Source organism: Lithobates pipiens, unplaced genomic scaffold (assembly GCF_037356315.1).
Source record: "Lithobates pipiens isolate NorthernLeopardFrog02 unplaced genomic scaffold, aLitPip1_a1.2 Scaffold_18, whole genome shotgun sequence".
NCBI classification, from domain to species: Eukaryota; Metazoa; Chordata; class Amphibia; order Anura; family Ranidae; genus Lithobates; species Lithobates pipiens.
The window spans coordinates 220,471,663-220,495,130 of NW_027507758.1; the positions used below are offsets into that span (position 1 = coordinate 220,471,663).

The window sequence follows — 23,468 nt, forward strand, 5'->3', positions numbered from 1 at the left end:
GGGACCCCCACGTCAATTTTTTTTAAATTTGACACGGGGTTCCTCTTAATATCCATACCAGACCTGAAGGGCCTGGTAATTGAATTTAGGGGAACCCCACGCTTTTTTTTTAATCAATGAATGAATTGTCGGCTCCCCTAATACAGAGAACACTCATTGAGTGTTCTCTGTATTACAGGAGCCGACAATTCATATAGCCGCAAGTGATTTTAAAATACTTTTTTTCCTGCAGAAATGACACTTTGTGCAGGGACAGTTCTAAGCACGGGAAACATGCGCCCCTTCACAGGCATACTATAGACACCCCCCAGGTACGAAATTTAAAGGAATATTACACTTTTATTGTTTCACTTTAATCATTATTAAAATCACTGCTCCTGAAAAAACGGCCGTTTTAAAAACTTTTTTTTGCATTGATCCATGTCCCCTGGGTTAGGACCCAGGTCCCCAAACACTTTTTAGGACAGTAACTTGCATATTAGCCTTTAAAATTAGCAGTTTAGATTTCTCCCATAGACTTGTACAGGGTGTTCCGGCTTTTCGAATTTGCCGCGAACAGCCCAAATTGTTCACTGTGCGCTGAACAGGCGAACAGGCAATGTTCGAGTCGAACATGAATTTGACTCAGACTCGAAGCTCATCGCTAACAGACATCTACAAAGTGCGTCTGCATAGCTTAGCAATGTGGGTCTTTTTCAATGTTTCTGCTGCTGACAATACCCCTGTGATCAGCAGCTTCTACCTGCAAGTGGATAGGTGAATGTTTCCTTATGTGATTATATTATTTTCTCCATGGAAAGACTCCGAACTTGCTAATAATTCTTTTTTTTCAGATGGCTGTAGCACATTACCAACTTATAATCTAACCTGTTAATCAAATCCTGGTATATGTGATCTTTTTTTCTATATTTAGAGAATAAAACCTTATTAAATTAAAAGCCTCGGAGAGATGCGGCAGGAGTTTTCTTGCAAGCAGAAGAAGTAGGAGGGATGCCTGGAGGTGGTTATACTAACAGCTATTGAACTGTGAGCAAGAATTAAAATACAATTTTATTTTGGGGATTCTGCACCAGGTTTTTTTTTTTAAATACTGCAATACAGGCTTGATTTATTTTTATGAAAGTCAGCCAGTCTAGGCTGTCAGGACATGCATATGCGCATTTGTCTAGTCAATGGTCCATTCTGGACTTTCAATAGGACATGTACTCCTTGCTTTTTAGGGCTGCCTATCTTTTTGTGCAGGGGTATCCCTTCTGCCCTTGGGAATATGGCACAGTTAAAACACTTTCTCATATATTCACCGACCGACACAGCTCCTCTCTGTAACAAAATGGGTTGTTAGCCCTATCACTAGAGATTACTAGGCAAAGTTGTAATACAACACTTCAGAAGCTCTGCTGATATCATCCATACAAGGAATACAAGCAAAAATTATGTTTTTTATTTTCCTTACATGTGTCAGCCCTTCCTTCCTCTGAGCTGGATGCTCAGCTGTCGGTTAATTGCCAGCTCATATTTCTCCACAATGACTCACCTGTTGATGATATCCTGCTCGTCAATCTTACTTACTTAAGCCATCCAGCCCAGAGAATCTCTGCCTTCGCCTGGTCAACATCACAGAGATTCTCTCCTGCGTGCCTGTTAAAAACTTGCTTGGCATTCCTTCTGTCTCCAGATCCTGCCTACTGTTCCACTCTGCTGATTCCTGGCTTTCTGACTTGTCTGACTATCCATTCCAGGTTACCGAAATGTGGCTATGTTTTGACTATGTTTGTTCTATTTACTTTTATTATTAATTTATTCTGTCTCGGTCTGATTCATGGTTTCTGACTGCATGTCCCCCTCACATCTACAGCAACTGCACTTCCATGTGCACTTGCAGTGCAATTGTAGTGCACAGTGGATTTGTCTTTAGTAAATAGCACCCTTAGTGTCCGTGTCACCGCCACACCAGTCATGTTGTCCCTAATTACTGAAAAATCTGTTACAGTGTCCATTATCACTGCCACACCAGTTACAGTGACCTTGATCAAAGCCACACAAGTTACAGTGTCTCTGATCACTGTCACACCAGTCCCAGTGTTCCTGACCACCGCCACACCAGCTACAGTATTCCTGATCACTGCCATACCAGTTACAGCATCTCACTGATAACCACCACACCAGTCACAGTCCCCCTGATCTTGCCACACCAGTCAGGCAGTGTCCCTGATCACCGCCACACCAGTCATAGTGTCACCATAAGGACTTCTTCACTTGTGTGATGCTCCCTGAATAGCTATCCATGTTTGGATTGCTCTTCAGAGAGCATTTGGCAGACAGTGAAAAGGCATTGTATCGTCTCCTCTCCACCTGCTTTAACCCCTTGGGCCCAACATAAAGAACATCATTCACTTGAATGGGTCATGATTGGCGGTCGTAGAGGTGGTATAATTCCTGCCATGGCTGCAAACCAAGGCATTACAGCAGTGGCATTTGTTCACTCCTAGCCGCTGCAGCTAAAGGGGTAGGTGGTAAAACTGATGTTTTACCAATCCCTAACCTCACATGTGAACAAGCCCTAATAGTGCAACCAGTCACAGTTCTCTAATCACCACCACACCAGTCAGTTTCACCAGACCAGTGTAGACAGAATCAGTGTTCCTGATTGCCACCACACCAGTGCATCAAGCAACAGTTTTCCTGACCACACCAGTCCCAGTACTACCATACCAGTTTATGCCAGCAATAGCGTTCCTTATCAACGCCACACTGGTCCCAGTGTCACCAGACCAGTGGAAGCCAGCAACAATGATCATAATCACTGTTAGTCCTTGTACACACGGTCGGAGATTCCGACAACCAAATCCGTCGGATTTTGTCCGACGGATCTTGTCCGAAACTGTTGCATACACACGGTCGGACAAAGTTGTTGGAAAATCCGATCTTTCAGAACGTGATGACGTAATTTTGTTATGATGGGACTACGTTCAGGCTAGTAGCCAATAGCTTTGATGTAGGAATTTGATCTGAGCATGCGTGGCACTTTGTCCGATCGGAATTCTCTACACATGATCGGAGTATGTCTTATCGGAGCATTTTATCTCAAAATATTTCCGGCAAGTTGGAAAATTTGGTCCGACGGATATTCCGATGGAAACAGTCTGATGCAGACCACACACAGTCGGAATATCCGACAAAACGCTCCGATCGGACACATTCCGCCGGAATCTCCGACGTGTGTACAAGGGCTTACACAAGTCTCACTGTCAGCAGTGTTGCTGCTAAATACTTTGGACTGTCTTCTTTCCAAAAAGAGGACATTTTTGGGGGATATTTGTACGGTCCCGGCATTTTAGTGCCTCAAAAAAAGTCAAAACATCAGGACTGATCAATTTTCAAATGCTGTATATATCATAGTTTGTAGACTCTATTATCTGTAATGCCACGTACATACGACTGGATTTTTCAACATTCAAGGTTTGATTATGTGTGAGCTCTATCGGACCTTTGCTGTCTAAAAGTCTGATGGACTTTAGAAATAGAACATGTTTCAAATTTTTTCCCCGAAACTCCGCCGGACCCAGTTCCTATCGAGAAATCCGCTCGTGTGTATGCAAGTCCAACGGACAAATACCGACGCTAGGGCAGCTATTGGCTACTAGCTATGAACTTTCTTATTCTAGTCTGGTCATACGTCATCATGTTCGAATCAGTCGGACTTTGTGATTGTGTGTGGTCATGTCCGTTCATTCGGAAAGTCCACCGAAAGTCCGGTCATGTGTACGCGCCATAATTCTTTTCGGTCCGAATACAAATTCGGCCAAATTTTTGGTTATTCAGAGATTTGGATGTATCCAAATCTCCAAATGAAATAGTTAAGAATAGTAATGAATTTAATTAAACGATCGATCAATTCGAATTCTGTGTGAAGAATGGCTGGTTGTTAGGCAGCGGGCTGGGAAGACGGCATCCTTAACAACCATGAGTCATCATCTGTCAGCTGGCTTCCCTAGTGACAGATGAATGCAAAGAAAAGAATACTGGCATTGCCTAGAAATAGAAAAATGTAGGAAAAAAAAACAGGTGGGGCCCCCCTCCCCAGTCCATACCAGGCCCTTCAGGTCTGGTATGGATTTTTAGGGGAACCCCACGCCAAAATGTAAAAAAAAAATTGTGGGGTACCCCAAAAATCCATAACAGACCCTTATCCAAGCATGCAGCCCAGCATGTATGGAAAGGGCAGGGGACGAGCAAGCGTCCCCTCCTTAATCATACCAGGCCACATGCCATCAATGTGGGGGAGTGGGTTCTTTGGGGCAGGGGGGCTCTGTTAATAGGGCCTCATCCCCGCAACGGTGGCTGGTGGTTTTGGGGGTTTGCGGGCAGGGAGCTTATCGGAATCTGGAAGCGCCTTTTAACAAGGGGGCCCCCAGATCCCGCCCCCCCATGTGAATGAGTATGGGATATAGTACCCCTACACATTCACCAAAAAAGTGTCACAGTGCCAAATGCTTTATTAAAAAATAAAAAAGTGTCCCCTGATGTAGATCCGCCATCAATCATGCCACCTGCCACACCCGAAAAAAACAAATGTGGACAACAAATGGAAAAAATATTTTAATACTACACAAAGCCGCGCTTAGGTTAACAATCACGGTTGCTGCCTCCCCTAAAACTAAAGCCCCTTAGAGGACTATAGATATAAAATATTATGTGACAATTGGGGTCAGTGGCGCTACCTAAGATATACGCATGTATATTAAATCATACCTTAAAAAACCTCCATGAGGGTTGCAATACAACACCCCTATACGTACTCTAATGGAAAAAAGGGGGAAGGAGTAACTGCTATATAGTAGGTTCCCCCCAAAAAAAAAGCATCCCTCAGTATCCCCTATAAAGGAGTATATATAATAGTTGTATGTGCAGAGATATACAAGTACCCTATAGTAGTATGACCTACCATAAGGGAACCTAAACTATATCAAACGTGTTATAGTAACCCTGTGCCCACAAACATGTGTAAGTATTGTAATCTATATTCATGCTTGTAATAACCAGATATCCTAATAATTAAAGGTAAATAATAAAATTGAAGTGGACTGATCAGCTGACCAGCGGATCAGTCAATCATCACCAAAAAAACTGTGACAAAAACACGCCTGTCTATCAAAGGCATGCTATACGTGACAAAATATTATACAGTGCAGCCAGCCTAGACCATGTTCAATGTGCAAACACAGAAGAAAAAAATAAAAATAAAGATAAATATGAATAAAAAAAAATCAGTAAATAAAAATAAGAACAACCAAATTAATAATAATAATGTTGATAGTGATATGTGTGACGCCTTAATATAACGTGAAAAAACTGAGTTTTCTGTTTCTGTGAAGCAATAAAAATGAAATGTTCCTTTAAACATAGTGCCTGGGGGGTCCCCTTTGTCTGCCTGTAAAGTGGTGCATCTGTAGCATGTATAGAATATGCTGCAGCAAAAATAACAGTTCTAAAAAAAGTAAAAAAATACATGAAATTACATTTAAATTGCCGGCAATACAATACCTTTCCCCGGCAATAAAAAAATGTTTTAAAAAAACGGTCTGGTATGGAGTGGGGGGGGTTGAGTCGCCCCAACATGATCACCCCCTTCCCCCCCACGCTGTTATTTCTTTTCTTTTTTTCAGTGATACATTTTTATCCAACTCCAATAAAGGGGATTATGATCTATGTACATAATCAATGGTAAATGCGTATCAAACATGTTACAACACATAAGCTAACATGGATCAGTGGGCTAAGAATTTGATCTCAGTTGGGTCTACACTTCTAGTGTCAATTCACTTGTAGATGACAGAGAGTAGGGCCTCTTTCCCCTAACTTTTTCACTTTTTCTTTAGGAGGGGAAAGGGGGAGTAACAACCAGCTGTTCTTCACACAGAATTTGAATCGATTGATCGTTTTTCAACCAAAATTCTAATCGTTCTGAAAAGTTGGAATTTGTTAAATATATAAACTACACAAACTTTAATGAAAACTAAACTAATTCCGATATCAAACTAAACACATTTTGAAACCAAACTAAATTAATCCTGAAAGAAACTAAACAAACTCCATAACAAAAAGAAATTAGTAGCATAACAAATCTATCCGAAACGAAACAATCTTAATTTCCTTTCTGCACATATCTAGACTCTATACCTTTCACTTTTAGTGTATAGCATACACTTATTGGGGTTATTTTTTACTAAAGAAATGTAGCAGAATACATTTTGGCATTTTTTGAAGAAAAATCATTTATTTGCAAAATTTTATAACAGAAACAAAGTAAATTTTTCGGTATTTTTTAATTTATATAGCAAAAAATAGAAAACACAGTGGTGAATAAATACCAACAAAAGATAGCTCTATCTATCTCAACAAATGGTAAAAATATCATATATCAATATCAAATACAGTGTTGCATCAGTAATTGGCATTCAAAGTGTGACAGTACTAAAAACTGAAAGATGGCCTGGGTAGAAAGGGGGTTGAAAGTGTTTGGTATTGAGGTGGTTAATTAAAGTATAACTAAATGCAAAACTTTATTTTAGTTTTAGGCACTGTGGAGAGGCAGTTTTTATTGATCACTGTGTCCCTGTTGGGGAGATTAAGCCTTTCTACTTCTGTTTACCATTATCACCCAAAATCACAAATTGTAGGTTGTTACAAGAACAGGAATTTAGAATCAAGAGAATACACAGCACAATAGTCTACATTTTTAATCTACAACTTGCACTATTTTGAAGTAACAGATATGATTATTTCTACAACTTACAGTGCCTTGCGAAAGTATTCGGCCCCCTTGAACTTTTCAACCTTTTGCCACATTTCAGGCTTCAAACATAAAGATATACCGTATATGCCGGTGTATAAGAGGACTGGGCATATAAGACGACCCCCTAATCTTACAGTTGTTTAAGCATTTTTTTTTGTACTTCCGTATAAGACGACCCCCTTCCGAGGCTTGATATTTCGTCCTTCTTGCTGGAGCAGGAGCTGGCGCCATATCCTTCTTCCTGCTTTTGCTGGAACCAATCACGGCGAGCGATGTATTCTATTAATGAATACAAAGCCTGCTTGGATTGGCAGAGGCTGTATCATCATCAGCCAGCGCCTCTCTGACTCTCAAAGCCAATCCGAGCTGGCTACAGAGTAGCCTGCTCGGATTGGCAGAGGTTGTTACTCCAATCCGAGCAGGCTCTGTATTCATTTGAATACAACACTCACTGGGATTGGCTCAGCGGTATATACTGTATGTAGCCGAAGCTACATACAGTATTACCGAACCCTCAGCAGGCATCCGAGGGGCTGATCCGGCGTATAAGACGACCCCCGATTTTTGGCCAGTTTTTTTAAGTGTAAAAGGTCGTCTTATACGCCGGAAAATACGGTAACATTTTAATTTTTTGTGAAGAATCACCAACAAGTGTGACACAATTGTGAAGTGGAATGAAATCTTTTGGATATTTTAAACTTTTTTAGCAAATAAAAAACTGAAAAGTGGTGCGTGCAAAATTATTCGACCCCTTTACATTCAGTGCAGCAAACTCACTCCAGAAGTTCAGCGAGGATCTCTGAATGATCCAATGTTGTCCTAAATGACTGATGGTGATAAATAGAATCCACCTGTGTGTAATCAAGTCTCTGTATAAATGCACCTGCTCTGTGATAGTCTCAGGGTTCTGTTGAAAGCGCAGAGAGCATCATGAAGACCAAGGAACACACCAGGCAGGTCCGTAATACTGTTGTGGAGAAGTTTAAAGCCGGATTTGGATACAAAAAGATTTCCCAAGCTTTAAATATCCCAAGGAGCACTGTGCAAGCGATCATTTTGAAATGGAAGGAGTATCAGACCACTGCAAATCTACTAAGACCTGGCAGTCCCTCTAAACTTTCAGCTCAGACAAGGAGAAGACTGATCAGAGATGCAGCCAAGAGACCCATGATCACTCTGGATGAACTGCAGAGAACTACAGCTGAGGTGGGAGAGTCTGTCCATAGGACAACAATCAGTCGTACACTGCACAAATCTGGCCTTTATGGAAGAGTGGCAAGAAGAAAGCCATTTCTCAAAGATATCCATAAAAAGTCTCGTCTAAAGTTTGCCACAAGCCACCTGGGAGACACACCAAACATGTGGAAGAAGGTGCTCTGGTCAGATGAAACCAAAATCGAACTTTTTGCCCACAATGCAAAACGATATGTTTGGCATAAAAGCAACACAGCTCATCGTGTGGCTTGTTTGCAGTGTTAACCTTTTTTTATTTGTTATTTTTTATTGGATTTTTCTCCTAGGGTGTGCCAAATCCTCGGTAAATGCCCCTGGAGGTTTTGCTCAGGTAGTTATCTGGCTTACAGAAACAATGAGAAGACCCAATCACTAAAATCTCTTATCGATAACTGATGCATAAAGTCCTCTCAAATAACATACAAGGATTCAACTCCCCATTTAATAGCTGTTAAGTGTTCATTGATTATTGTTAATACCATCCACATGCTTACAAGAAGTGCTCTTCTCTCCGGTATTTATTTTCCTTGGCTCTTCCATAGGTACTAGTATAAGCATTTATTTCTACCTTTCAGAAAAATCTAAAGGCATTTACACTAATTAACCACTTGCCGACCGCCGCACGACGATATACGTCGGCAGAATGGCACGGGCAGGCATAAGGGCGTATATGTAAGTCCCTGCCTTCCCGCGGGTGGGGGGCCCGATCGGGCCCCCCCCCCGGTGCCTGCGGCGGTCGGCATTCATTCGGGAGCGATCCCGGACGAGGGGACGGCCATTCATTCATGGCCACCCCCTCGCGATCGCTCCCGACGAATGAAAATCCTCCGTGACATCACTTCCTCTCCTGTAATGTAAACACAGGAGAGGAAGTGATGTATTCTCTCCTCCGTGTCGGTATTTTTCGTTCCGGCACCGAGGAGAGAGCATCGGTGAGTTGCACCAACACACCACACATACAGTAGAACATGCCAGGCACACTCACACCCCCCCTTTACCCCCCGATTACCCCCCCAATTACCCCTGCCCCCCCAGTCACAGTGACACCAATTGCATTTTTTTTTTTTTGCATTGGTGTCATTTGTGACTGTAATAACTGTTAGGGCAGTTAGGGTTAGCCCCCTTTAGTTCTAATGTACCCCCCTAACCCCCCCAATAAAGGTTTAACCCCGTGATCACCCCCCGTCGCCAGTGTCACTAAGGCTGGGTTCACATTGCAGCGGTTTATGGGAACGGATGTGATTCGCACCGCACTGCAGTGCAAATCACATCCGATCTCTGTGCGATTCGAGTTCAGCCATACAGATAGTATGGCTGAATTCGTGTCGCACCCGCCGCACCCGCCGCAAATTCGCACGGGACCCTCTTTTTGGTCCGCAGCAGAATCGGATCGCATGGGTGTTCACACCATGCGATCCGAGTTTGCAGATTGCACTGCGATATGCGAACTGATCTGGGGGTGTCATTAACATTTCACTGACACTCCCAGCAGTTCGCATAGGGCAGTGTGAACTGCCGCCGGGAGGCATGCGATGCGGGAACCCGCCGCGGATTCGTGGCGTTCCCGCATCGCTCCATTGTCAACCCAGCCTAATAAGCGGTCATTTTTCTGATCGCTGTATTAGTGTCACAGGTGACGCTAGTTAGGCAGGTAGGTATTTAGGTTCGCCGCAACTTTTTATAGCGCCAGGGACCCCCATATACTACTACCCCTGATTGCCCCCTAGTTAACCCTTTCACCAGTGATCACCATATAACTGTTACAGGTGACGCTGGTTGGTTAGTTATTTTTTTATAGTTTCAGGGCACCCGCCTTTTATTACCTAATAAAGGTTTAACCCCTTGATCACCCGGCGGGTGTCATTTGTGACTGTAATAACTGTTAGGGCAGTTAGGGTTAGCCCCCTTTAGTTCTAAGGTACCCCCCTAACCCCCCCAATAAAGGTTTAACCCCGTGATCACCCCCCGTCGCCAGTGTCACTAAGGCTGGGTTCACATTGCAGCGGTTTGAGAACGGATGTGATTCGCACCGCACTGCAGTGCAAATCACATCCGATCTCTGTGCGATTCGAGTTCAGCCATACAGATAGTATGGCTGAATTCGTGTCGCACCCGCCGCACCCGCCGCAAACTCGTACGGGACCCTTTTTTTGGTCCGCAGCAGAATTGGATCGCATGGGTGTTCACACCATGCGATCCGAGTTTGCAGATCGCACTGCGATATGCGAACTGATCTGGGGGTGTCATTAACATTTCACTGACACTCCCAGCAGTTCGCATAGGGCAGTGTGAACTGCCGCCGGGAGGCATGCGATGCGGGAACCCGCCGCGGATTCGTGGCGTTCCTGCATCGCTCCAGTGTGAACCCAGCCTAATAAGCGATAATTTTTCTGATCGCTGTATTAGTGTCACAGGTGACGCTAGTTAGGCAGGTAGGTATTTTGGTTCGCCGCAGCTTTTTATAGCGCCAGGGACCCCCATATACTACCGCATAAAGCCCCCTGATTGCCCCCTAGTTAACCCTTTCACCAGTGATCACCATATAACGATTACAGGTGACGCTGGTTGGTTAGTTATTTTTTTATAGTTTCAGGGCACCCGCCATTTATTACCTAGTCCCACTAGTGTACCCCTAAATTTAGGGGTGTCTACTTTCCAAAATGGGGTCATTTGGGGGGGGGGGGTTTGTGCCATCTTGGCATTTTATGGCCTTCAAAACTGTAACGCCCTTAGAAAGCCTGAAGGCGGTGCTTGGTTTTCGGGGCCCCGTATGCGGCTAGGCTCCCAAAAAGTCCCACATATGTGGTATCCCCGTACTCAGGAGAAGCAGCAGAATTTATTTTGGGGTGTCATTTCACATATGCCCATGGCATGCGTGAGCAATATATCATTTAGTGACAACTTTGTGAAAAAAATAAATAAAAAAAAAAGTTTGTAATTTTCCCGCAACTTGGGGCAAAATATAAAATATTCCATGGACTCAACATGCCTCTCAGCAAATAGCTTGGGGTGTCTACTTTCTAAAATGGGGTCATTTGTGGGGGTTTTGTGCCATCTTGGCATTTTATGGCCTTCAAAACTGTAATAGGTAGTGAGGAGTGAAGTCAAATATTTACGCCCTTAGAAAACCTGAAGGCGGTTCTTGGCTTTCGGGGCCCCGTACGCGGCTAGGCTCCCAAAAAATCCCACACATGTGGTATCCCCCTACTCAGGAGAAGCAGCAGAATTTATTTTGGGGTGTCATTTCACATATGCCCATGGCATGTGTGAGCAATATATCATTTAGTGACAACTTTGTGAAAAAAAAATAAAAAAAAATTAAAGTTTGTAATTTTCCCGCAACTTGTGGCAAAATATAAAATATTCCATGGACTCAACATGCCTCTCAGCAAATAGCTTGGGGTGTCTACTTTCTAAAATGGGGTCATTTGTGGGGGTTTTGTGCCATCTTGGCATTTTATGGCCTTCAAAACTGTAATAGGTAGTGAGGAGTGAAGTCAAATATTTACGCCCTTAGAAAACCTGAAGGCGGTTCTTGGCTTTCGGGGCCCCGTACGCGGCTAGGCTCCCAAAAAATCCCACACATGTGGTATCCCCGTACTCAGGAGAAGCAGCAGAATTTATTTTGGGGTGTCATTTCACATATGCCCATGGCATGTGTGAGCAATATATCATTTAGTGACAACTTTGTGAAAAAAAAAAAAAAAAAAAATTAAAGTTTGTAATTTTCCCGCAACTTGTGGCAAAATATAAAATATTCCATGGACTCAACATGCCTCTCAGCAAATAGCTTGGGGTGTCTACTTTCTAAAATGGGGTCATTTGTGGGGGTTTTGTGCCATCTTGGCATTTTATGGCCTTCAAAACTGTAATAGGTAGTGAGGAGTGAAGTCAAATATTTACGCCCTTAGAAAACCTGAAGGCGGTTCTTGGCTTTCGGGGCCCCGTACGCGGCTAGGCTCCCAAAAAATCCCACACGTGTGGTATCTCCGTACTCAGGAGAAGCAGCAGAATTTATTTTGGGGTGTCATTTCACATATGCCCATAGCATGTGTGAGCAATATATCATTTAGTGACAACTTTGTGTAAAAAAAAAATAAAAAAATTTTTTTTGTCATTATTCAATCGCTTGAGGCAAAAAAATAAAATATTCAATGGGCTCAACATGCCACTTATCAATTTCCTTAGGGGGTCTACTTTCCAAAATGGGGTCATTTGGGGGGGTTTTGTACTGCCCTGCCATTTTAGCACCTCAAGAAATGAGATAGGCAGTCGTAAACTAAAAGCTGCGTAAATTCCAGAAAACGTACCTTAGTTTGTAGATGTGACAACTTTTGCGCAAACCAATAAATATACAGTTATTGACTTTTTTTTTACCAAAGACATGTGGCTGAATACATTTTGGCCTAAATGTATGACTAAAATTGAGTTTATTGGATTTTTCTAATAACAAAAAGTAGAAAATATCATTTTTTTTCAAAATTTTCCATTTATATCGCAAAAAATAAAAATCGCAGAGGCAATCAAATACCATCAAAAGAAAGCTCTATTTGTGGGAAGAAAAGGACGCAAATTTTGTTTGGGTACAACATTGCATGACCGCGCAATTACCAGTTAAAGCAGCGCAGTGCCAAATTGTAAAAAGACCTCTGGTCATTTACCAGCAAAATGGTCCGGTCTGAAAGTGGTTAAAGAGGAATTCCACACCTGTATCCTTTTTTTTTTCAATTCCATCCCACCTTCTTTACTAGGTGGTCTTTCATAAACGTACTGACCTGCCCAGTGAATACACCATTTTACTATTGCTCACCAGGCCTGCGCCACCATCTTCCTCCCTGGAAGGAGTTGGCTGCCTGATCCTGGTTTTCAAGCACCATTATCAGGGGGCCAACTTCAAGGATCAGGAGGAGAAAGCCAGCCCCCTAATCATGTGCAGTAGATTGGAAGATTGCCCCTGAAGCATCCTGGTGTGATGTGCATCCTAGGAACCAGTAGGCAGGTTGGGGACGTGATTCTTGCTTAGGTGAGAAACTCAAAAGTCTGGACCAAGATATCCAAAAAAAAAAGATATTTAAAATTAAAATAAAATTGAAATAATAGATTGTGAAAACAAAGGGGGTATGGAGGAAGGCTATGCAAAGTAGGTTATTAGAGTGAAGGTCTTCTTTAGGAAAAATGTATTGTTGAAAATTCTTTATACCATAACTAACACCAAGAGGACATATTTAATTATTATCTTCAGTTCAGGTACTAGCTTCATTTTCATATCTATATTGGGAAAATGGTTTCCAAAGTCATGTTTTAATATTTTTCTTAATGTACAGCTTTCATTAAATAATACCTGATGATCCCTCTATAAAGGTACCCTACTTAGTACTTCCTCTCATAGGGTCACAGTGCTCTGTACCGGTTTCCCAGTTGTGCTTCTACATTCTCACCCTTTAACACAAGCTTCTGAGGAAGACTATAAGTAGCTGTTTCATACACATTGCACAGGCATGTTACAGTATTGTCCCCAGCAGGAAGCTCACCCTGAAAAATTATGTGCAGCAGTGGCTGAGATTGCATGTAAACAAAGTGGCTGCAAAGAGGCTATAGGAGATAAACAGTGCAAGGAATACAATGATTCAGCTCGCATTGCAATCTGTGGTGAGCTGTGAGTGTGGCCAAAGCCTGCTAACAGTGGGAGGGATTTAAATTGGCATAGTTAAATAGAATTGGAGCCTGCTCTCTGCATACACAGCAGACATATACCACATTCTCAAAACTGTCAAAATATCCTTTAATTACAGAGCCACAAACGAGTGTCACAGACACAAATGAGCCTCGGCAAGACCATTTTTAAAACTAGAACTTTACCATTACATATATATATTTTTTGCACCATAGATATTGAGCTAATGTCAAAAAATTCTGAGCCTACCCTAAAGGAGCACTTCATTAAAATAGTTTGGGACTACATACCAACCAGAAACTGTTGAGACAATAGACACTTTGGACAAGAGTATGTACTGTAACTACAATACATATAGAATACAGGAGTCAGAAGAATAATAATGTACAGGAGTGCAGTGGTCAGGAGTATGTTATACGCAGCCCAGTGTACAGAGAGCAGGGTTCACGAATATGTAACGTTAACCCCATCACACAGTAGTCAGGTGTTCAGTTCAGCAGAATGTAACATACATCTGTAATGGGTGTATATAGAAAAAAGGGGAAAAAAACACATATGGGAGAGATGAAAGCTCTGCACACCCCAAAACAAGTAATGTGTAAATGGAAAGGTTTCCCCATTGGGGCTGTAGACATGATCAAAGATGTTACAAATGATTAATAAGAATTTTTTTAAAGTTTCCAAATGTCACAATATAATTGAATTACAATATATATAAAAATCTGGCCAGATAATAAAATGCATAGTCCACACTGTAACATGCAAGCAAGGTAAGCAGAGTTGGAGAACAAGGTAACATACAGTGCCTTGCGAAAGTATTCGCCCCCCTTGAACTTTTCAACCTTTTGCCACATTTCAGGCTTCAAACATAAAGATATAACATTTTTATTTTTTGTGAAGAATCACCAACAAGTGGGACACAATTGTGAAGTGGAACGAAATCTATTGGATTTTTGAAACTTTTTTAACTAATAAAAAAATGAAAAGTGGGGCGTGCAAAATTATTCGGCCCCCTTGCGTTAATACTTTGTAGAGCCACCTTTTGCTGCGATTACAGCTGCAAGTCGCTTGGGGTATGTCTCTATCAGTTTTGCGCATAGAGAGACTGAAATTCTTGCCCATTCTTCCTTGCAAAACAGCTCGAGCTCAGTGAGGTTGGATGGAGAGCGTTTGTGAACAGCAGTTTTCAGCTCTTTCCACAGATTCTCGATTGGATTCAGGTCTGGACTTTGACTTGGCCATTCTAACACCTGGATACGTTTATTTGTGAACCATTCCTTTGTAGATTTTGCTGTATGTTTGAGATCATTGTCTTGTTGGAAGATAAATCTCCGTCCCAGTTTCAGGTCTTTTGTAGACTCCAACAGGTTTTCATCCAGAATGGTCCTGTATTTGGCTGCATACATCTTCCTCTCAATTTTAACCATCTTCCCTGTCCCTGCTGAAGAAAAGCAGGCCCAAACCATGATGCTGCCACCACCATGTTTGACAGTGGGGATGGTGTGTTGAGGGTGATGAGCTGTGTTGCTTTTACGCCAAACACATCGTTTTGCATTGTGGGCAAAAAGTTCAATTTTGGTTTCATCTGACCAGAGCACCTTCTTCCACATGTTTGACGTGTCTCCCAGGTGGCTTGTGGCAAACTTTAGACAAGACTTTTTATGGATATCTTTGAGAAATGGCTTTCTTCTTGCCACTCTTCCATAAAGGCCAGATTTGTGCAGTGTACGACTGATTGTTGTCCTATGGACAGACTCTCCCACCTCAGCTGTAGTTCTCTGCAGTTCATCCAGAGTGATCATGGGTCTCTTGGCTGCATCTCTGATCAGTCTTCTCCTTGTCTGAGCTGAAAGTTTAGAGGGACGGCCAGGTCTTGGTAGATTTGCAGTGGTCTGATACTCCTTCCATTTCAAAATGATCGCTTGCACAGTGCTCCTTGGGATGTTTAAAGCTTGGGAAATCTTTTTGTATCCAAATCCGGCTTTAAACTTCTCCACAACAGTATTACGGACCTGCCTGGTGTGTTCCTTGGTCTTCATGATGCTCTCTGCGCTTTCAACAGAACCCTGAGACTATCACAGAGCAGGTGCATTTATACAGAGACTTGATTACACACAGGTGGATTCTATTTATCACCATCAGTCATTTAGGACAACATTGGATCATTCAGAGATCCTCGCTGAACTTCTGGAGTGAGTTTGCTGCACTGAAAGTAAAGGGGCCGAATAATTTTGCATGCACCACTTTTCAGTTTTTTATTTGCTAAAAAAGTTTAAAATATCCAATAGATTTCGTTCCACTTCACAATTGTGTCCCACTTGTTGGTGATTCTTCACAAAAAATTAAAATTTTATATCTTTATGTTTGAAGCCTGAAATGTGGCAAAAGGTTGAAAAGTTCAAGGGGGCCGAATACTTTCGCAAGGCACTGTAGCAAATACAATGAAGTGTTGAATCCCCCAAGCGTTTTTGACCATAAGGTGGTCATCTTCAGGGGAATCATTAGCTCTGTGAGACATATGAATAATTTTCATAATTTTAAAGCGTATCATCTTTCATCGCAGTACAGATATATATGTATGTGGTTGCATGACCAGAAGTATAGAGAAGCCGTGGAGAAATGCATTTTTTATTATCTGGCCAGATTGTTATATATATTGTAATTCAGTTATATTGTGGCATTTGGAAACTTGTAAAAAATTCTTATTAATCATTTATAACATCTTTGATCATGTCTACATTGCTGTCTAAAGCCCCAATGGGGAAATCTTTCTATTTACATCTGTAAGGGGTATATAACACAGCATACAGACCGTGGCACATGGTATGCTATGCTGTCCCTCCCCACCAAGTAAAAATCTTCCTCAGTAAAAAAAAGCTTTTGCCTAGCAAACCCCCCCTGGTCCACAGCTTACCTTTGCACCCCACCATTTACAGCTCACCTTTGAACTTGCCTCCACAGTTCACCTCGGCACCCCTTGTCCAGAGTTCATTTCTTCACACCCCTTCCATTCCACAACTCACCATTGTACCCCCTTGTCCACAGCTCTGGCAAAATATGAGTTTCTAGCAGGTGCAGCATGTCACTCAGTGACCCAACCCCCCCGTGAACCATCCTCCAGAGATTATAGATGTATCCTCAAATTCCCTATCATTTTCTCAATATCATGAGGGGCATAGATTTCAATTACAAATTTTGGTCTACTTATATCCAAAGAGTGGAGCCTCTGCAGGAGAAGCCATTAGCTTGTGTGGATTTTCTTCAGCTGGCTTCAAAGTGAAAGTTATACGGAGGCTGTATAGCCACCAATGACTTTTATAGAGCAGGTGGCATAGCGCAGTCAGTTTTTGCTAAAAATGAAGATTTTTACATGTGTGCAAAAATGAAAACAATTTTCTCTAGAGATGAACTGATTAAAGATGTATACATCCACCTAAAGTCTTGTAAAAATGGGAGAATTTGCTTTTAACCCCCCTGGCGGTATTCCTGAGTGTGGCTCGGGGTGGCATTTCAGTACCATAAGCGGTAACCCTGAGCCAGACTCGGGATCGCATTGCAGGATACAGGGAGAGTTACTTACCTTGTCCCCTGGATCCTGCGATGTCCTCCCCACTGTGTGTGCGAGCCGTACTTCGCTCGATTCACACAGTGCCCGAGTGCTGCTGAGCTCCGTTCCCTGCAACGTTGCGACGCACGGGAGCGGAGATCGGCGCCAAATTCAAAAAAGTAAAAACCCACTATACACATACAGTACTGTAATCTTACAGATTACAGTACTGTTTAAAAAATTACCCATCCCCTTTGTCCCTAGGGATCTGTCCAGTGTCCTGCATGTAGTTTTATATTATAAATACAGTTTTTTCTGCCTGGAATTTGGAGATTGTCCATAGCAACCAAAAAGTGTCCCTTTATGTCAAAAGGGGTTTTAGACCAGCTAGAAAACAGTGATAATAAATTATAATCACTTGCAGAATTGAGCGATAGCGATTTCTGGGGAAATTCAGCATCAAACACTAAATCTAATGACAGTGACAATTCTGCAACTAAGCAAATTTCAGTGTTTTTGATTTGATTACATTATTGAATATTTTTTATTATTATATTATTATTTGTTATAATTATTTATAGTTATTTATTATATTATAATTTATGATTTTGTGTTTCAAACTACTATCATACCCGGGATGAGTTATTCCTAAGAATTGCAGGCATACAATATAAAACGCCAAATTTCCATGCAAAATAATGGTACCGCTTTCAGCACCTAAAATCCAAAATAATCATACCGCCAGGGAGGTTAAGAAATAGGGGTCTGAGATGTTTATGATATCCATTATTGGTCTCTAAATGTAGATAAAATAGTTGCGCAGTCACTAAGAATTACATGTGTGACAGAAGGCCAAGTAAAACGTCTGGTTATATCCAATAAGCTGAATATTGTTCTTTGTTATTATAAGTGAGGGAGCGATGGATATTTGGGTTTGATGATTAGGCAACAAGCTAAAGCAGGTTTGGTTGTTTTGGGTTCTATATAAAATCCCAGCCTACATGTCTATTGAGTAATGACAAACAATTTTATTTAAAATGTAAAAAGTGTTAGCACTTCTCACTCTCTCCATACACAGCAAGGCTTCACGCCTCCATATCTTGTAACTGCTCACTTCTGATTTGAATGATGACCAGTGTCATGTAACCTCTTGCTGAGAGCCCAGGCTGTCATGGACATACACCCTGGTGGTGCATCATAACAATGGCCTTAGGTCTCATCACATAACATGATCTCCTTCAGTGCTGCTATAAGGACTGGGACTGCCAACCGTTTATGGTGAAATAAGAATTGTATTTAGGCCTTTTTTTAAAAGAAAATTAAGTGGAAAGACTTGATGTCGGGAGCTGCAGGCTGCAGTTTGTTTAACATATGTATTTCTCTTATATTCACCGACTGACACAGCTCCTCTCTTAGCCATTGGGTTGTTACGCCACCTTTAGGAGAAGACTAGGCATAACATGTTATGAAAAACACAGAACTTTTAGTTACGCCCAAGGGGCAGGCCCTTAGGTGACAACGCCCCAGTCTGCCTTGCAGCCCTCAGTTTTATTTTGCCTAGTGAAGGAGAAGGACCTAGGAACCTTGCGGGCCCATTGGTCCAGATTTTTTTCGGCAGAAGCTTTGCTTTTTGTGCAAGACTATAGATCTTTTGATCTACTATCAACAGGCAGGTGGGGAACAGGCTGGATACCCATATCCTTGTAGTCTCCCCAGCCTGGCCAGCGAGCATGTGCAGACCAGAGCTACGCGCTGGGTAGGCCACGACGTACCTCAACTCCAGAGGTGGTCGTGAGCTTTAATGCTCCAGGGCACACATATGACCGGGCTACTGATGTCTGCGTCACAGTGTGCCGTGGCCAGCATCCACCCCGTACTGAATTCTAACTGTGATCGATTCAATCCTGTCTAGCAACAGCGAAGCTATCTTTCAGAACAGGCTGTGTATGAAGGTGTTTCCTTCATGAATAATGCTGTGATTTGTGAGGTGAGACTTGAGAGGTTTGGACTCTTCCTGTAGGTGTGACTGGGCAGTATTGAATGCTCATTAGGATGTATTCCATCCCACCCACCATGAGAACTGTGAAGGACGTTGGATCATTTGTAGAGTCTAAAAGACTTCAAAGGTTAGTGTTACAGACTCTAGCTGCTGCAGGATGTGGCTGTGGAAGGGACAGAGTCTTTTAGCAGGATTTACCGAATGTCTCATGGTACACAGCATCAACTAAACACAGAATATCAGGGTATCTACAGACGACAGGGCAATATGGTACCGATGTATGATCTACAGCGCCTTGCAAAAGTATTCACTCCCCCCCTTAACATTTTTTGTGTTTTGTTGCCTCACAACCTGGAATTAACATGGATTGTTTGAGGATTTGCATAATTTTATTTACAGAACATGCCTACGACTTTGAAGATTTTTTTTTTATTGTGAAGCAAACAACAAATAGGACACAAATAACAGAAAGCGTCAATGTTTATAACTATTCAACCCCCTTATCACGATCAAACAATCGGGTGGAAAAGTCTGGCAAACTCCAGTCCGCCAGACAATCCCCCCCGTGTGTAGCCTCCGGCAGACTTTTTTTACTGAAAGTACGGCGGACTTAGAAAGTAGTTTTGCACTCCAATCTTCCCGCCGGACTTGCATTTCGGCGGACAACCCGGCCGTGCATATGCCAGTCCGCCATACTTTTGAAATGAACGGACTTTTCCCGCCCGGAGAAAAGTTCCCTCATTTTGAGCGGGTCTCCAGGTAGGCGGGGCCCGCGAAGGAGACGTCGCTGACCCCGCTGGTATGGACTTAAAGGGGAACCGCAACAACGAAAAAATCAGCGTGGTGATCCCCCCAGGTCCACATCAGACCCTTGTCCGAGCAGGAACAGGAAAGGGGGGGCGGGCGAGCGAGCGAGCGCCCCCCCTCCTGAGCCGTACCAGGCCGCGTGTCCTCAACATGGGGGATGCCTTGGGGAAGGGGGGGCCGCGCGCCCCCCCCACCCCAAAGCACCTTGTCCCCATGTTGATGAGGACAAGGGCCTCTTCCCGACAACCCTGGCCGTTGGTTGTCGGGGTCTGCGGGCGGGGGGCTTATCGGAATCCGGGAGCCCCCTTTAATAAGGGGGCCCCCGGATACCGGCCCCCCACCCTATGTGAATGAGTATGGGGTACAATGTACCCCTACCCATTCAACTGTGACAAAAAGTAAAAAAAAAACACAACACAGGGTAAAAATAGTTTATTGCACAGCTCCGGGGGTCTTCCGTCTTCGAGGGTCTTCTCGCCGGACTCCTCCGCTATCTTCTTCTAGCTCTTTTACTAGCGGAGGAGCCCGGCTTTCTTCCTCGCCGCCGCCCTCTTCTTCTGACTTCGTGGGTCTTGTCCCCCTCTTCGGTTCTTCTGCCGGGCCACCGCGCCTTCTTATAGCTCTTGCTCAGGCGGTGGCCCGGTCTTCTGTCGCCGCTGTCGTCGCCGCCTTCTGTTCTTCTCTTCTTCTCTTCAGATGTTGACTCGTCGCATCCTCTGCTCACAGTGGCTCCGGCGCGGCGACTTATATAGGGACAACACCGGATGATGTCCCCGCCCATTATGGTGTCACAGTCCCAGAGGATGCTGGGACTGTGACATCATAATAGGTGGGGACATCATCCGGTGATGTTCCTATATAAGTTGCCGCGCGCCCAGTCCCCGTCATTGTGAGTGGAGGGAGCGACGAGTCAACATCTGAAGAGAAGAAGAGAAGAACAGAAGGCGACGACGACAGCGGAGACAGAAGACCGGGCCACCGCCTGTAAAAGAGCTATAAGAAGGCGCGGTGGCCCGGCAAGCAGAACCGAAGAGGGGGACAAGACCCATGAAGTCAGAAGAAGAGGGCGGCGGCGAGGAAAAAAGCCGGGCTCCTCCGCTAGTAAAAGAGCTAGAAGAAGATAGCGGAGGAGTCCGGCGAGAAGACCCCCGAAGACGGAAGACCCCCGGAGCTGTGCAATAAACTAATTTTACCCTGTGTTGTGTTTTTTTTTGTACTTTTTTTCACAGGTGAATGGGTAGGGGTACATTGTACCCCATACTCATCCACATAGGGTGGGGGGCCGGTATCCGGGTGCCCCCTTATTAAAGGGGGCTCCCGGATTCCGATAAGCCCCCCCCCGCCCGCAGACCCCGACAACCAACGGCCAGGGTTGTCGGGAAGAGGCCCTTGTCCTCATCAACATGGGTGGGGACAAGGTGCTTTGGTGTGGGGGGGCCACGCCGACCCCCCTTCCCCAAGGCACCCCCCATGTTGAGGGCACGCGGCCTGGTACGGCTCGGAGGGGGGGCACTCGCTCGTCCCCCCTTTCCTGGCCGGCCGGGTAGCGTGCTCGGACAAGGGTCTGATGTGGACCTGGGGGGGACCCCCACGCCAATTTTTTTCGGCGTTGGGGTTCCGCTTTAAGTCCATACCAGGTGGCGGGGACAGCGACGTCTCCTTCGCAGGCCCCGCCTACCTGGAGACCCGCTCGAAATGAGCAGACTTTTCTCCGGGCGGGAAAAGTCTGTTCATTTCAAAAGTACGGCGGACTGGCATACGCACGGCCGGATTGTCCGCCAAAATGCGAGTCCGGCGGGAACATTGGAGTGCAAAACTACTTTCTAAGTCCGCCGTACTTTCGGGTCAAAAAAGTATGCCGGAGGCTACACACGGGAGGATTGTCTGGCGGACTTGAGTTTGCCGGACTTTTCCACCCGATTCTTTGATCGTGTGTACGCGGCATTTAGATTGCACACAGGGGGACATCATTTCACTAATTATGTGACTTCTGAATGTAATTGGTTGTACCAGAGCTTCTTATGGGCTTCATAACAAAGGAGGTGAATACATATGCACATGCCAATTATCGTTTTTTTATTTCTGAAAAATAGTTTTATGTATATATTTTTCTAATTTTACTTCACCAACTTAGACTATTGTGTTCTGATCCATCACATATAATTCAGATTAAAAAAACATTGAACTAAAGGCTGTAATGTAACAAAATAGGTAAAAAGCCAAGGGGTTGAATACTTTTGCAAGGCACTGTATGCTTGGGATTGATCATTCCATTCAGTTCTAGTGAAAAGAAAGTTGGAATTCAGCTTTAACACTACTACAGTATGTAGAGTATGAAAAACGCCATGTGTTTAGATAAAAAATTAAAAAACTATGAGAGGGAGTTTAAAGGGAGCAGACAGATCTTTAATTTATCGTGGCTAAGAAGCTACATTTGACTTTCTTTATTCATTTTTAATGTCCAAATGAAAATACAATTTGTGCTGTTCTTGAAAACATTCTGTGTAGCCTTTTTATAGTTAAAGAGGGAGTCCGCCGGGAGTCCGCCGGGAGTCCGCGTTTTTTTTTTTTTTTAAAAGCCAGCAGCTACAAATACTGCAGCTGCTGACTTTTAAAATAGTGACACTTACCTGTCCAGCGTGCCTGCGATGTCGGCACCCGAAGCCGATCTCTCGATCGTCTCTCGGGTGCTGCTGCCGCCATCTTGGGTATGGGAATCAGGAAGTGGAGCCTTTCGGCTTCATTTCCCGGTTCCCTACTGCGCATGCGCGAGTCGCGCTGCGCAATAAGGATGGACCCGCTGCCTCTGGGATCTGTGTGTTTCCCAGCAGGCAGCGGGGGACTTTCGGAAAGGGGCGTAATCTACGCCCCTTTCCGCAGAGAGCTATCCCGGAAGTGGGTGCAGATACCTGTACTGTACAGGTACCTGCACCCCCCTCCCCCCTGAAAGGTGCCAATTGTGGCGCCGGAGGGGGGGAGGAATCCAATGAGCGGAAGGTCCACTTTAGGGTGGACCTCCGCTTTAAAGAGTATGAGAAGATATTTTTTATTTTTTACCTTTGTAACTGTATATCATAAGTGCAAAGTTTGTTTTATTCTTCAGAAGAATATTAGTATTATATATTATTATATTAGTATTATAATGTGATTGGTAATTGCCGTCACATGAACACTGGTAAACATATTAATGCATTTCATTTTCATTTTCAGATTTATGTTCATCTGAGAGAAGGAAGTGGTAGTGATGGTATTGACACATTAAAGCATAAACCACAACTGCACAGCATGGTAGCCAAAAACTTGTGTCAAAGTGCTCCTGGAAAAAACTACATCATATTTACTGGACCAAGCATCACAAGCCTCAATTTGTTTGAAGAATTTGAAAAACAAGGTTCGTAGCACTCAGTTTTTT

At 43.6% G+C, this 23,468-nt stretch overlaps 1 protein-coding gene across 1 annotated transcript in view; it reads left to right on the forward strand.

The window, feature by feature from the left end:
• The window catches only part of PGBD5 (piggyBac transposable element derived 5), a 265,648-nt gene that overhangs the window by 194,739 nt on the left and 47,441 nt on the right, over nt 1-23,468 (forward strand). The window contains exon 4 of the mRNA XM_077486583.1: nt 23,267-23,447. Coding sequence (XP_077342709.1) covers nt 23,267-23,447 — 181 coding nt within the window. The remainder of the gene's footprint in view (nt 1-23,266; nt 23,448-23,468) is intronic.